This window comes from Hippocampus guttulatus, chromosome 5 (genome assembly GCF_054856545.1).
Source record: "Hippocampus guttulatus isolate MCC_2025c chromosome 5, RoL_Hgut_1.0, whole genome shotgun sequence".
In the NCBI taxonomy this organism is placed as follows: Eukaryota; Metazoa; Chordata; class Actinopteri; order Syngnathiformes; family Syngnathidae; genus Hippocampus; species Hippocampus guttulatus.
This window is the reverse complement of record NC_141265.1, coordinates 22,379,533-22,395,000: the sequence shown is the minus strand read 5'-3', so window position 1 is coordinate 22,395,000 and position 15,468 is coordinate 22,379,533. Positions and strand designations below refer to the sequence as shown.

Here is a 15,468-nt window from a genome sequence, read left to right as displayed (position 1 = left end):
TTGAATCAGATTATATATATATTCGATTGTCTGGCATGTCTTTGCTGGAGAGTGTTTTCATTGCCATTGCACTGTTCCTCAAAGGGAGGCAAATGCACTATGTGTGTCATGAAAAGAGGAAGTTATAAGACTTGGTCACATGTTTCCAGTGTTCTTTCTGTGAAAAAAATATTATCAGTGACAAAAACACATCTTCACATGATTGGATTAAAATTGTTTTGTATGGACTGACATCCATCCATCCATCCCTTATTTGAGCCGCTTAACCTCACGAGGGTCACAGATGTGCTGGAGCCATATCCCAGATGTCTTCGGGCAGTAGACGGGGTACACCCTGAACTGGTCACCAGCCAATCGCAGGGCACACACACACACACACACACACACACACACACACACACACACACACACACACACACACACACACACACACACACACACACTTCGGGGCAATAGAAAGTATTCCCTTAACCTTTTCACGCGTGTTTTCGAAATGTAGTATGAAGCTGGAGTACCCACACAGAACATGCAAAGTCCTGCGAAAAAGGTGCTAAAAAATTGTGTTTATATATACATACAGGTATATAGTGTATATACTGTATATAAAATTTGTTCAGACATTAAACAAGGGGGGGGGGGCGGCCCGGTAGTCGAGCGGTTAGTACGTCGACTTCACAGTGCAGAGGTACCGGGTTCGATTCTGGCTCTGGCCTTCCTGTGTGGAGTTTGCATGTTCTCCCCGTGCTTGCATGGGTTTTCTCCGGGTCCTCCGGTTTCCTCCCACATTCCAAAAACATGCATGGCAGGCTGATTGAACACTCCAAATTGTCCCTAGGTGTGAGTGTGAGTGATTGACTGGCAACCAGTTCAGGGTGTCCCCCACCTACTGCCCGAAGACAGCTGGGATGGGCTCCATCTAGCACCCCCACCGTTACCCTAGTAAGGATAAAGCGGTTCGGAAAATGAATGAATGAATAAACAAAGGGACGGGAAGCCGGGGACAATCCGTGTATCATTCGTTCTTTCGTTTTTCAACTGCACGGATTGGGAACATTGTTCCCACAAAGGGTTGTCTGCCGTGGTCGAAGCAGCCTCGGCGCGGCGCGATGACGTCTTCACCCTACAAACGTCGCCTCTGAAGCCTGGCAACGCCCTCGACGTCTCAAGTGAATCAGGTGGAAAGTCAGCTGACAATCAACAACCCGGAAGAGTTACAGAAGTTACAGAAGTTGCCATGTAAAAAAATCTAGCCTAGTCTTTACATCACGTGTCTTATTTTTACATATTGGCTTTTAACTAATAAAATGTTCGGTGGAGACGACGAAGATGGAGATTTCTTGTCACCCACAGGCGGGTAAGTTGTGCCTCTTGTCTCGACGATGTCTGTTAGCATACGAGTTAACTAGCATAACATCAGCCAGTGTTAGTCGATAGCTGCATAATTTAAGCGTTCTGCCATTCAAACATGAATGTGGTTGATAGCTGCTGCTGCGAAATGAAACAACGTCAATGCATTTTACTCATATTAATTGTGACGACCATAATATATTTTTTTAAAAAGGGTCGTCTACCAAGTAACAGTCTGGGGCACATTCACTGATTTATTATTGATACGTTTTGTTTTGGTAACAGAGGTTTCCCGAAATAACATTAAAATCCAGATGTGTGGAGCGTGTGTGATGTGCAATACGAACATGTGGAGGAGTGTGAGTTTGAAGTTCATCCGGGATTTGTGAAACATACAGTATATTCAAATTCATAAATTGTATACTAAACATATTCACAAGCCTCGAGTAACTTTGTCTGATTGAAGATATGATATCATATTCTAAATAGAATAGTTTTTCCACTTCCACTTTTCGTCATGGACCGGTAGAATCCTCAACTCAGGTCGAGACTGTTGTCAAGACACAACACTTGCATGACCATGAACCTTATTCGTTTTTAATGGCGATATTAATGTGATTCGGATGATCTCTGATTTAACTTGGACATTAAGGAGGATGAGAAGTTTTTGAAAAAGTACGGAACAATTAAGGACGGAAGTGGGCAAAATAACAAAGCCAGTGTGTAGCCAAAAACTGTACAGTATTAACAGCACAACACCAGTTCGTACTACTCACTGAGTTCCCATTACAGATCCCTTTTCATCTCAACAGTATTTTTATAGCAACACTGTCATCTAGTGTACAGTCAGTCCGGACAGACGCCTATTTCATTAACGATCAATCCAGCCGGTTAAGAATGCTGGCTGTGTTCTATGTCTCTCTGTGCTCGCCCACCAAGATGCCTATGCACCTCTATTTGAGGCATGGATTTGTAACAGTAAACTGACTTTGGCTAACGCCTTGCAAAAATTAGTTCAGTATATTCCTTCTTCAAGAGTTAATCATTAGTTAATATTCACAAATTATTAATTCATAATCATTAAGTAATTGTAAATTATTAATTAAATTAGTTATTTGTGTGACACGACTTTTTTTGCTAATGCATTATAACAGAGTTTGGCATCCTGTCCACTGGGATGGAATGGAGGGTTAGATTTTTTGTTGTTGTTGAAAAGGACGGACTAAGCAAGGATGGAAGTGGGTTTTTGTCTGACCCTTTAATCATCCCTAACCTGGTTAAGTACCTGTAGACACCCATTTCACGAACAACTGACAGAAACACGCCCATCCTGTCTCACGTGTGTAACCCACCAATACCAACCCAATGTGATGTGTCGCTTGTCTCGTGAGATTTCACCGTGTTTGTATGTGGGAGGGAGTGACTTCACTTTGCTTCCAACAGACAAGACGAGGAGCGCTCGTCCTCCGTCCGAAAAAGTTTACACTTCGGCAGTCAGTCTAATTACCGACGGTGGTTGTGTTGGCAGCTAATGCCATCTTGGTTGACAAACAGTTGTAAACAATCCAGCTGGCTGTTTTGTATGTCTCTCAGTGCCCATCCAAAAAGATGCTTATCACCCCCCATTTGAGTCACGGATTTCTAAAAGTAAAGTTTTTATGATTTATTTAATTTTATCACAGTAGCTATTTTTGTGTTATGAAATACTAATGTTGAGTTGCGTATCACCAAGAAATAAAAAAATATAAAGAAACAGGGATGTCATTTTCTTTGATTGATTTTCTTTTTTTTTTTTTCCTGTGCCAGTCCAGCCCTGATCGTCAAATAAACCTAAACCAATATTTTAAATTATTTAGATGAGGCTAAACAAATTTATTTTGACTTGACATTTGCTCTTCTTGTAGTGCCAAGTTGGCTTCTCTGTTTGGGGTTGACGAAGAAACCAGTCAAGGGAATGATTCCTTTCATTATACAGCACCAAAACAGCCTAGAAAAAGCTCAAATCCAGGTGAGACAATTCAAACTGATTAATGAAGTGAATATAACTTGATGTGACTGCTCAATGTTTTGCTGCATCTTGTTTTGCAATTTCAGGCATCCAGACAGCAGCACCATCATCTGGTCCCCTTGAAGTCTTATTTGCCGTCGCTGTCCACGCCTTTCGATAGTAAATACCCCAATTTTAATGTTGAAAGAAATGAAGACCAGTTTGTTTTCATTAAATTGTATTTTACACATTGTTCTACCATATGCACTTTGTCTAAATGCTCATATATTGTCTGCGGGAATGATCTGAAGAAGAACAATTTAAAATAATTGCATGCCCCTTACACAGTATAAAGGGACAGTACGTGAAGCAGGGAAAGCTGGGGGCAGCCATACTGGGCAACCACACGAATAAAGAGGTAGGGAACTGCGCTTTGGAATATTGTAGTACATATTATGAATTAGAACCATTGGATGGGTGTTGTGATGATTGTGCTGATCTGCCATTTTTCTTAAAATCATGTCTCTATTTTTGTGTAGTACAAGTTGCTCCTGTACTTGAGCCAGCAGAAGCCAGTTACTTCTGCCAAGATCCACATTGACTTCATTTTTACGGTGAGCTTTGGGACGTTGGTTGGCAAACTTAATTCATAAAAGACCGCGTCTCACTGAGCGGTGAAGCACGTTTCGCAAATGTACGTAGCACAGTGTCCATATATTTCTGTCAGATGTTAATATTGTAAACAGATCAAACAATCAAAATCCCATTCTCTTTTAAAAAAGAAAAGTCCTGTTTTTGTTTTGAGCAAAAATATTAGTGTGTAAACATTGTGTGTGTGTGCATGCATGCGTGTGTGTCTATATCAGTGGTTGTTAACCACCCACTTGGCCATCACTGGCTGGTTCATTTTGTGCACAATTAAAAAACTTAGACTAATTGTGTTTTTTTGTTTTTGTTTTCAATAAATGCCTTTTTTAATGTCTTGAATTTGTAAAAAAAAATAAAAAAAAATCATATTATTTTCCATTAATTAAGGGTTTTGGTGAACGTCCATATGAACTGATTGGGTTCGGTACCTGTAACAAGGTTAAGAATCTCTCTCTCTCTCTCTCTCTTTCTCTCTCTTTCTCACTCTCGCTCTCTCTCTCACAGAGAGAGAGAGTGAGAGAGAGATAGAGAGATACACGGTTTTTAATTAATTATTTTTTTCCCAAAACAGACTTTCAGTTAAACTTGACTATATTCTACTGCAGATTACTCAATAATCAAGGATTACATACACTAGAAATAAATATTTACCTAAGAAAATAATCAAATCTGATCTTTCTTTTGGTTGGTTCCATGTTCCATGTAGCCATAATACACAATATACTGTGGGCCTTCAAAGATAGGTCAAAATGCTCTATCTAGAAGGGAGGGCACTCAAATGGTTGGCTGTGCTACAAATTACTGAGTCATTGACTAAGTTAATGAAGAAGCTGATAAAAAAAGACACATGCCTAAAGTATTTGTCCAAAACCACAGTTGAAGATGGGGAACTGATCACATCATGTGTGAAGTAGCCTCTGGACCAATGATCTGTGCACCACAATTACCAGCAACGGTGGTGCCAAATATTCAAAAAATCTTTTTCTCTCTCGTTCTTTCTTGTTTCCGAACATATGTATACATGTTTGAATCTCTTTGCTTTCACACAAAAATAAAACACATCACATCATAAAACGTGATGCATCTTATGTACACTAAACAACTTCATATTTCACATTTTTTGTTTTTCTGCAGGTACAGTCCAACAATTACTGCACATTTTATGATGACCAAAGGCAGAATTGGTCCCTCATGTTTGAATCAGAGAAATCATCATCTGACTTCTGTAAAGAGGTAAGGAACAAAAAGTCACAAGCTCAAAAAATAAATCAAGAATCATCTTAAAAAAACATTTTCAGGACTTGGCGAATTCGAATCACTTTTTTATTTTGACATTTTTTGGTGATTTCAGTTTAAATATATTAGAACCTCTGTTTGGAACCTGAAACATTCTAGAAATTAGGTAATTTTTCCCATTGAATATAAATGGCATTGATCCGTTTCCGCTCCAAAACTGTAATAATCTTTTTTTTAAACCAGTGTGTGATTAAAATAAATAGAAATCAATATCGAAAAATAAGTGCAAACACACTATCATAATTAAAATACATAACAGTTATTGCTCATTAACTAAGGAGGGGAAAAAGGGAAGTAGGACTACAAATCCTCCATTAAAAAAGTCTTCCACCGTGTTTTTTTTTTTTAATGTCTGTTTTTGTGTGTGTGTGTATGTATATGTGTACATATATGTATATGTATATTTGTATATATATATGTATATTAACTTTTGCTCACGGTCTGGATACATTTTTTTCCATTAGGTGTGTTTGGCAAAGGTAAACAGCTGTAAAGTTTTCGATGCGGTGCTGACTCAGGATCTAAGTCCCGGGGAAGGCCAGGCAGTACAATATGGAGACGCTTTAGAGGTGACATACAGAGGCTGGCTCTTGCAGAACCACACTATTGGACAGGTTTGGAATTGAAGCCAAACATATATTTTTTGTTCAGTTCTGGTGGGAGTTTCATGAACAATTATGAACAATTAAGTTTTATTTCATTTCAGATGTTCGACTCCAACCAAAATAAAGACAAGTTGTTACGGCTGAAAATTGGAGCTGGAAAAGTAATTCAAGTAAGATGAAAACTTGTTTTCTTTAGGTTTTGCAGCTATAGTTGACTGAGCACCAAGTGAATTTTCGAGGCGCTAGATTATTTTGTTTGAACAAATGGCATGATGATCATGTTCCTGCTCTTTTAATATCTAATATTCAATATTTTGAGTTTTATCCACTTAGTTTAGTCAGTCATATTCGCTCTTTTTCCACCTTCTGTAAACATCCCATCACCCTTGTTCAGTGACGTTTTGGTCACTGGGTTCACACACTTCACCATTTCATCCACAATTGGCCTACATGTATTAATAATAATAATAATAATACATTTTATTTATAAGCGCCTTTCAAAACACCCAAGGACACTTTACAATGTGTATACTGTAAATTAAACTTAGTATTGTTTTAAATCACTATATCTTTATAATGGGGAGAAGAGAGTGGCTGCGTTTTCCACCGTGGGGCCAACATACAGAATATACCGGTAATTATACATTTCACTAAGTATTGTTTTAAGTCGGGGCCAGTGCCGGTTCTGGCAGGGCTACCACAACTCGGCCCATGTTAAGCCATGTGACTGGAGCGGTGGTAACCTTCCTTATTTTGTCTTCTTTTAAAGGTGTATAAAATAACTGATTCATTTTTTTGTTGCAAAGTTCTTGTTCCAGTAAAATATTTTGGAAATATATCGTCAGTCCCTGTCAATCTTTCCAGCATATCTAACGACATACAATATGCCAATCGAGACAACCATCAGTCATTAAAAATGGTCATGCTGTACTGCTTTAAAAAAATGTGTGACCAAGTTTGTGCTCGTCGACCAACTGAAAAAGTCAGGGCGGTCAGCGGGGGGGTGGGTGGGGGGGGTGGGAGGAGTACAGCCTTTCCAATTTACGAAGAGATTTAGGAAAAACGTTCTCGCATATATTCTTAAAAGACCCTACTTGACAAGTTCACAAGACTGTACTCTGCATACTTCATATTGAGGAAGGGCTAATGAGTGCAGCATTCGACTAAATAATATTTTTTCCTGTTGTTTTTTGTTTTTTTCTAAACACTTAATCTGTTTGTGCTCTTGTTGTGTGAGCAGGGATGGGAGAAGGGGGTGCTCGGGATGAAGAAGGCTGGCTGTCGTCTCATTGTTGTCCCACCGAACCTTGCTTATGGATCACAAGGTCTCCCTGACCGTGTCCCAGCTAACAGCACTCTAATTTTTGAAGCAGCACTCAGACGGGTGAGCACCTGTGTATTTTGCTCCTAATCCACCTAAATTTGCTCAGACAGTATTCTGCCACATAATAAGTTTGACCGATCATCTTTTAAGAAGCAGTAACTTTGGTTCGAGATATGGACATTAAATGATTACCTTCACAACATTAGCAATGATCTCTCGATTGTTTTTCTTGCAAACGGGTCATTTTTTTCAGTTATACTTATGTGGTGCAGGTGAAAATTTCCAAGGAATGTGGCTCAGATCAGGCTAGTGCCAGTTCAAGAGATTCTGGTACTCTCTCCCCTGCTCCGAGTGTTGAGAATCTGACAACAGAGCCACCAGTACAAACAGCTGCACTGGACTCAGGCAGACCAGGGTGAGGCTTACACTTAAAAAAATACAAAAACTGTAATACGATTTTCCATCAAGCTTTTTTACAGTTTGCTTTTTTTGCCCCTAGGGAGACACCTCAGCACGCAAAGTCAAATTCCCTCAGTGAACAACTCACAGTAAGTCATGCCGGATGACTAGTTTCTGCAGCTGTTTCAATTTATGAATGAATGTTAATTCTTTGTCCAAATCCAGACTACAGATCCCACAAAAGCCAAGCTGATCTCTCGTATGGCAAAGATGGGCCAACCCATGTTGCCCTTTCTAACATGCCAGCCTGAATCTAGTGACTCAGAATTGGAGGTGAGTGTCAAGTGTTACCAATAGCAGTTCTCGAACGTTTTACCTGGCATGGAAAGGGGGTGGCAGGAGGATCAGCATGCATACAAACACGCACGGACAAACACATTTCTAATTGAGCTTTCATTTTCTGCATTCCCTGGCAAGTTTTATGGATGTTCCATGAATAACATAGCTTAATATTGAGCACCTACCCAGTCTGTGTAGGCCAGGGGTGGCCAACCAGTCAGAGACTAGAGCCAATTTTTTTACTGTGTTACTGCAAAGAGCCACATCATACCCTTCCTAGGGCACACACACACACACACACACACACACACACACACAGGCCACCCCTGGTGTAGGCTATGCAATAACATATCTCTCATAAGTCTGCTACAAACGATTATTTTGCCAGTCAACTAGTCACTGATAGCAGTTGCAATTAGTTGACTAATCAAATCATCACGGCGTATTCTTTAAGGTATTTACCAACTAAATAAAAACCATTTAAGATGAGAGTACATTCAACATTGATTCAACTTGGCAGCTTGTATCAGCATTCCCGACATGTTTATAAATGATGGTTCATCTTAAATTGAAGGTGATACAGCACCCCTTAACTTGTGTAGCTGTAAATGTTTAGTGTATTTCAAAATGGAAGCAAAATACTTCTACACTTTGCAAACTTGCAGTATGACTACTACGAATGTTTATGTAAAAACACACCAGGCTAGCCGGGGGACAAATGCCGCTTTTCCATTAGTCCCAAACATCCCCACAGCAAACCACTCTGCTTTTGCACGGGCACCACACCACACCGCCTCCTTTGCTTTTCCATTAGAAAAGGTGACGAACGGGATAGGGTTGGAGGGGATCAACGGATCTCTGCAAGCCTCTTTCATCGAGTGGGGTTCTGCCATAACATTTCACGAGTGGTGAATCTCGGCCACTGATTTTGCGACAATTCAAAATATGAATTAACGTTAAGTGATGCGGCGAGGTTACAAAGTACTGTACAGCCCATCAAATGCACAGAAGCTTTCACATATAGACGAAAAATCTATATCCGTGTTGAAGCCAGTGAGATACGACCACCCACCACACTGACCGCTATCAAGATGAAAATTCCTGGCTCTGCCACTTACCATGACTGACCTCTGGCCAAGCAGAACAACAGCTGTACCTGCCCTTGATAATTGACTATAAAGTGGACCCCCACATACTTGGGGTTTGGCACCTGCGGATTTGCATATCAGTGGATTATTTTCAATTTCTTTCAATATTTTTTAAAAATATGTTGGAACATTTTGGGTGATTTAGAATGTTTATCATTATTTTTTTGAAGAATTTTGGGAGTTAAAAATATTAAATTCCAGTTCAGATCAGTGAGCCTTAATTTCTACGCACATTTTCGCTGTTCATGGGCCTGACCAGTTTTTATCCCACGTAAATAGTGGGGGTCCACTGCATTTACGGGAATTTTCAAATGAACGCTTGAAACCCAATGGTATTGTTGTTTATGTATAAACTGTATTTGTTCCACTGAGCTGCACTTTGTGATTGCACTCAGCAGTAGATTTTTTTCAGTTATCCCTTGGTAAATTGGAAATGCTTGAGTTCATTTTGTCATTGATTAGTTCAAGTTTCATTTTGCACTGAAACCTATTTACGTAAAATTGCACAATAGATATACTGTTTTCCATAACTTGAGTAATTACGATTAATAATCGTGATTACATTATTGATCGGAGTAATCACAATTATCATTTTGCCCATAATCATGTAGCCCTAGATTACATACAGTAGTATTTTCAGTTAAATGACACTATCTTATTTTGTGCAGGATACCACCACTGGTAGAGTCAAGAATCTGCCTTTGGCACCATCTCCTGTGCAGATAACTTCTGCTGCCCCAGTTCAAGCACATGGTATAAATAAAGCTTTATTGTATTGTATTTTATTCCCTTTAGTGTAGCTGCATCAAGTGGATGCATAATGCAACTGCAGCCACTATTGTAGCTTCTTTTCTATGCGCCTTATAATGCCGTGCACCCGATACAGTATATGAAAACAATTTTAAAATTGGCCATTCATTGAAGGTGCGCCTTATACTCCGAAGCGCCTTATCATGCGGAAACAAACTGTAGTTTAAAAAAAAAAAAACATTTTTCCTGTGACATGTATTTTTGCCAATTTGTGTTATGTTTTGTTCTATTGTTTCTCTTCAGTACTTCCACATCCCTACCCTGCTCTTCCTACTAATGTACTTCCCAACCTTACCAATATTGCTGCACAGCCTGGTTTGCTTAGTAACCCTCACACTTTTCAGGTGAGCTTTCCTCCTACTTTGTCCATATTTTTGAAAATACTGAAGGTTATGAGAGGAAATAAAAGTTGCTCTTGTTAATTATTATCATTATTATTATTGTTGTTATTATGTTGTTGTTGCTGTTAAATTAAAGTTTTGCTCCTACCCACAGACTTCTGTTCCTATGAATCAGCTCCAGTCTGTGAGCCAAGTTTATCCTACACGTATCCCTTGCATTGGTAAGATAAGAAACCACGGGAAAGACTAAAATATCAGAAACATACTTTCATGTTTCCCATATTTGTATGTTTTAAGTGACAAAACTGTGTTCTCCAGGCTCGAATGACGTGACTTCCTTCTTGATGATTGAGACGCGACAGCAAAACACAGAGATCCGGTTAGCTGTGGGAAAAGTAGCAGATAAGGTCGATCAACTTGCATCAAAGGTACAAAATCCAAGGATATGCCGAGTATAGCTTTAACACAAACTGGCCCTACTTTCTACTTACATTATTTTATTTATTAGATAGATGACCTTCAAAGGCAGGGAACTTTCCCCTTGGGCCTGTCTGGTATATCGATGGAGTCCTCCATGATCATGCAAAACGTCCAAAGAATCATCCAGGTATATGCCAACGTAATTTTACCACCATCTCAAGAGACTGTGTCACCCTAGTGAATGGACATTTTGGAATGATTGCTTTGTTCATAATGTCAAGTGCTCTTGATCGGGGTAGTCAAAATAATTTTCAGCACAGGCCACATCTGAATGACAGTTTCCTCATGAAGGCCAGTTATAACCCTAGCTCCTTTTCAGCCTGGTAGATGGAGCTGTGGGTGGTTAGGGGACAGAGTTCAAAATCCTGAGAGCCTGGTAGTAACCGTGGATCAGTATGTCCTTTTACACCCAGTTCACGAGCAGCAGCTCGGAGCTGATTGGTTTGCATGTCCTGTTGCGAGTTGCATCCCATATCTGATTGCTGAGCTTACATTTGTTTTTGTAATGTGAACGAGAACATGAGAAGATCCGCTTCAACAAAAAATCTGAATTGGACATCATGTCCCGCAGTTTAGACATACTGTTGAACATGTCACGCATAGCCATGTCCATATTCAGTGTCTCTTTTAATATGTTCAAGGACTTCAGGTGGCAAGAATGGCCTGTCCTCTGTTGTAGTCTCTGTACCTCAAGGGAGCCTGGCTGCAACCACCATTCTCAGCTGTTCCACCACGGACAGCCAGGAAATACGTTGGTTTAATACATTCAAAATAAAATTGCCTTCCAGGGTTTTCATGAAATGTTCATCAAAATCAAATTTACTTTTAATTTAAGTCAAGTCAAGTCAACTGTATTTATAAAGCACTTTCAAACAGCCATCGCTGCATACAAAGTGCTGTACATGGAGCAATATAACATATATATGTATTATACATATACTGTAACATGCACAATAAACAGTAAGACAAATTAAATATAATAAATAATTGAAAAAAAGGTCTTCTCTTTTTCAAGTGGACTTTTAATATGAATAAATAATAACAATAACAAGAAAATAAATGTATAGTTAAAAAGCAAATATCGTTTAACAAAAAATACGAAAATGCCATTCCAATTTAACTATAAATAATTCATTTATTTATTAAAAAAAAATAAGGAAATATGCCTTCTCTCTTTGCCATTCAATTTAAGGATTTTGGAATCCGGCGGCACGGTGGTCGACTGGTTAGCACACCGGCCTCAAAGTGCAGAGGTGCAGGGTTAGATTCTGGCTCCTATATCAGTGATGTCAGAGTTTGGTTCGCATCACAGGCAGTAAGTTGGATTCGTTTCCAGTGGGGATTGGCCTCTGCCTTTGTCACAGATTCTGTTCATAACCTTTAATGGACAGAATTTCTAGGCGCAGGCGAGGCATTGAGGGGGTCTGGATTGGTGGCCTTAGTATTGCATCTCTGCTTTTTGCAGATGATGTGATGCTGATGGCTTCTTCAAGCTGGGATCACCAACTCTCACTGGAGTGATTCGCAGCCAAACGTGACAGTTTGGATGAAAATCAGCACTTCCAAATCTGAAACAATGGTCCTCAGTCGGAGAAGGGTGGAGTGCTCTCTCTGGTTTGGGATGAGATCTTGCCCCCAAGTAGAGGGGTTTAAGTTTCTTTGGGTCTTGTTTACAAGGAAGGACAGGATGGAGCAGGAGATTGACAGGTGGGTCGGTGCAGCATCTGCTGTGATGCAGACATTGTATCGGTCTATCGTGGTGAAGAAGGAGCTAAGCCAAACAAAGAAGCTCTCGAGTTACCGGTCGATCTACGTTCCTAACCTCACCTGTGGTCACTAGCTGTGGGTCGTTATCGAAAGAACTAAATCCTGGATACAAGCGGCCAAAATGAGTTTCCTCCACGGGGTGTCCAGACTCTCCCTTAGAGATAAGGTGAGAAGCTCAGTCATCTGGGAGGGACTCAGAATAAAGCCACTTCTCCTCCACGTTAAGAGGAGCCAGATGGTGGCTCGGGCATCTGGTTAGGATGCCTCCTGGATGCCTCCCTGGTGAGGTGTTACGGGCATGTCCCACCGGCAGGTGGCCACAGGGACGGACGGCCCAGACATGCTGGAGATACCATGTCTCTTGGTTGGCCTCATAACACCTTGTTGTCTTGGCTTTCTTGCTTAAGCTCTTGCCCCCAGCAATAGAGAGTGGATGGATGGATGGATGGATCTATATAGCATTTGAACAGTGGTCTGTAACTTTTTTACATCCACTGCATAATCTCCTTTCCTTATTTGTAGGAAAATGAATGTTTAAAGAAGGACATATTCGAGAAAGGTTCTCGTATTGAAGAGCAAAACCACAAGATAAGTGAACTATTCAACCAAAGCCAAAGGTGAGCCTGAATATTTTTTTAATTGACTCAACCATTCCTGTCCATAGGCCAGATATCATGCTTCGTTATATATCTTGTGTAGGTATATGGAACAGAATAACACACTTTTGGAAAGAAGAAATGACTCTCTCCAGTCTTCAAGTGAGCGGAGTCAGGCAAAACTACTGCAGGCTGAACAAGACAAGGTCAGTGTGGCTAATCACTGCCAAATTGGAATGGACCCAAAATATAGCTTTGTTTACATTAGTTATAGCTTAGACACGCACCATTTTTTTTTAAACTTATGACTTCAAGGTAGGATGCAAAAGTCCAATTTGGCATGGAATTACCGAACGGCTATTGAGATAAATTTGTGAGATCACATTTTATACCTAAATTACTCACATTTTGGGAAAAAAACGGCCCCCAACCATGCTTGAGAGGCCCTTATCTTTGCTTCTGTTGTAGCAATAATGTCAAATTTGGCGTCAGCATGTACGTTTTGGGGGACAAGGAAAATAATAGAATGTCTTTCATGTTAAAACAAACATTTCCTTTTCCGTGACAATAGTAGGTAAAATATGCAATTGTTTAAAAAACTGCAGGCCAAACACACAGTCCATTCATGACTACAATAAATTCCGGATTACAAGCCGCTACTTTTTTTCCACACTTTCAACACTGCGGCGTGTAATGTGAAGCGGCTTTTTAATTTTTTTTTTTTCCATCGCGGGAAAAACATGGACCAATAAAATGAATGAGTCTTTCACTGAGGTCCAACGAGATTGTATGACTAATCACAACTTCCGCTCTTTTTGCCGTAGTGGGGGAAAAATGTGTTACCCGGCAACAGTCGACCAATAAAATGAATAAGTAGTACACAGGGGTCCAATGAAATTGTATGATTACCAGTAATCACAACTTCCTTATTTCAGTCTTTCTTCTAACCCTGATCAACATGGCGAATACCAGACGAAAAGCATATGATGCAGCTTTTAATCTAAAAGCGATCACTCTGGCAGTTAAAGAAGGAAATCGAGCTGCTGCCCGTAATCTTGGCAAAGACGAGTCGATGGTGCGAAGGTGGAGGCTCCGGCAAGAAGAACTGAGCCAGTGTAAAAAGACAACCAAAGCTTTTAAAGGTTTTAAAGGTGGGCCGTCGTGGTGTTATAGATTCATGAAAGGGAAGCCTGTCTATTAGGGCACGCACGACGTTGTGTCAGCAGCTCCCTCCCAATTACGAGGACAAACTTGCTTTGTTCCGCACATTCACACAAACAAAGATAGCGGAGAATTCCATCAGCCCAGATGAAATAATAAATATGGACGAAGACCCTCTGACATTTGATTTGCCTCTCACTCGGACTGTAAATAAAAAAGGTGACTCCCCCCTCATACTGAAAACAAGCGGCCACGAGAGAACACATTTTACCTGTGTTTTGAGCCGCGCAGCATCGGGCCAAAAGCTGCCAACGATGATCATTTTTAAGCGGCTGACTATAGAAATAATTTCATACATCTTTTCCCATTATATGATTTGCATTATTCTATTTAAAGCCTAGTGGGCTGCAGTATTTCTCCTCGTAGTTACGCAAATGCACATCAAGATCTCTCTTTGTCTGGCCTCTGATTATGTGTTTCAGCCTAATTTTGTTGTGCAAATGCATTTATCATGCTCATAAAAATATGGAGATTATTTTAACCTTAAGAAATTTAGTGTTTTTTTTCTGCGGGGGTTCAGCGGGGGACCGCGTCAGCGGCCTCACCCGGAGGCGCTCCACGGCGGCAGGGACGCAGAAGCGAACCCCCGCCTACTCATTGGCCAGCGGTTTATAGTACGGTGCGGCGCATATAATTACAAAATTGATTTTTCTTCATAAATCTGAGCATGCGGCTCTTAATCAGGTGCGGTCTGTAGCCCGGAATTTACGGTATATTAATTCAATAATTAACAACATGGTGTTAATGGATGCAGAGTAACTGAGTGGTGAAATAACTAACTGGTATATGGGTAATTTTCAAATCATTCAATCATGCCGCCTTGACAAAGTGGCTGAATGTAGAAATTAGTTTTTGGGCTAAATCTAGCTGTTGTGGTTTTTAATCAGGTCTGTTTTGTAGTCCGGAAATTACGGTAATGTAAAATAAAATAAATAAATACATACATAAAAAAATTTAGACGTCAATGGCTCCTCCGTTTTGTTTGGAGTTTGGGACAAGGGTGTAGGTATGAACACGTTTGTGCGTCGGGGCGGCTCTCTTTCATCCTCCCATAGCTCGGTGTTACCAAACACACTTGAAATTTCCATTAATCAAGTTTCTTTCAAGATATGTTATTTCCAAATGTCCCTCTCTTGTGGTAACGCCTGTTCCAATTTTAT

The 15,468-nt window shown here is 40.1% G+C and overlaps 1 protein-coding gene across 1 annotated transcript in view; it reads left to right on the top strand.

Moving 5' to 3' along the window:
- Positions 1 to 1,175: 1,175 nt before the first annotated feature.
- Positions 1,176 to 15,468, top strand: part of fkbp15b (FKBP prolyl isomerase family member 15b) — a 29,386-nt gene continuing 15,093 nt past the window's right edge. Inside the window, exons 1-19 of the mRNA XM_086111457.1 lie at positions 1,176 to 1,354; positions 3,252 to 3,355; positions 3,442 to 3,514; positions 3,683 to 3,752; positions 3,874 to 3,948; positions 5,117 to 5,215; positions 5,743 to 5,892; positions 5,985 to 6,053; positions 7,124 to 7,267; positions 7,480 to 7,622; positions 7,707 to 7,755; positions 7,832 to 7,939; positions 9,762 to 9,846; positions 10,147 to 10,247; positions 10,399 to 10,465; positions 10,563 to 10,672; positions 10,753 to 10,851; positions 13,014 to 13,108; positions 13,191 to 13,293. Of these exons, the coding sequence (XP_085967583.1) occupies positions 1,305 to 1,354; positions 3,252 to 3,355; positions 3,442 to 3,514; positions 3,683 to 3,752; positions 3,874 to 3,948; positions 5,117 to 5,215; positions 5,743 to 5,892; positions 5,985 to 6,053; positions 7,124 to 7,267; positions 7,480 to 7,622; positions 7,707 to 7,755; positions 7,832 to 7,939; positions 9,762 to 9,846; positions 10,147 to 10,247; positions 10,399 to 10,465; positions 10,563 to 10,672; positions 10,753 to 10,851; positions 13,014 to 13,108; positions 13,191 to 13,293 (1,794 nt within the window). The 5' untranslated portion in view covers positions 1,176 to 1,304. The remainder of the gene's footprint in view (positions 1,355 to 3,251; positions 3,356 to 3,441; positions 3,515 to 3,682; positions 3,753 to 3,873; positions 3,949 to 5,116; positions 5,216 to 5,742; positions 5,893 to 5,984; positions 6,054 to 7,123; positions 7,268 to 7,479; positions 7,623 to 7,706; positions 7,756 to 7,831; positions 7,940 to 9,761; positions 9,847 to 10,146; positions 10,248 to 10,398; positions 10,466 to 10,562; positions 10,673 to 10,752; positions 10,852 to 13,013; positions 13,109 to 13,190; positions 13,294 to 15,468) is intronic.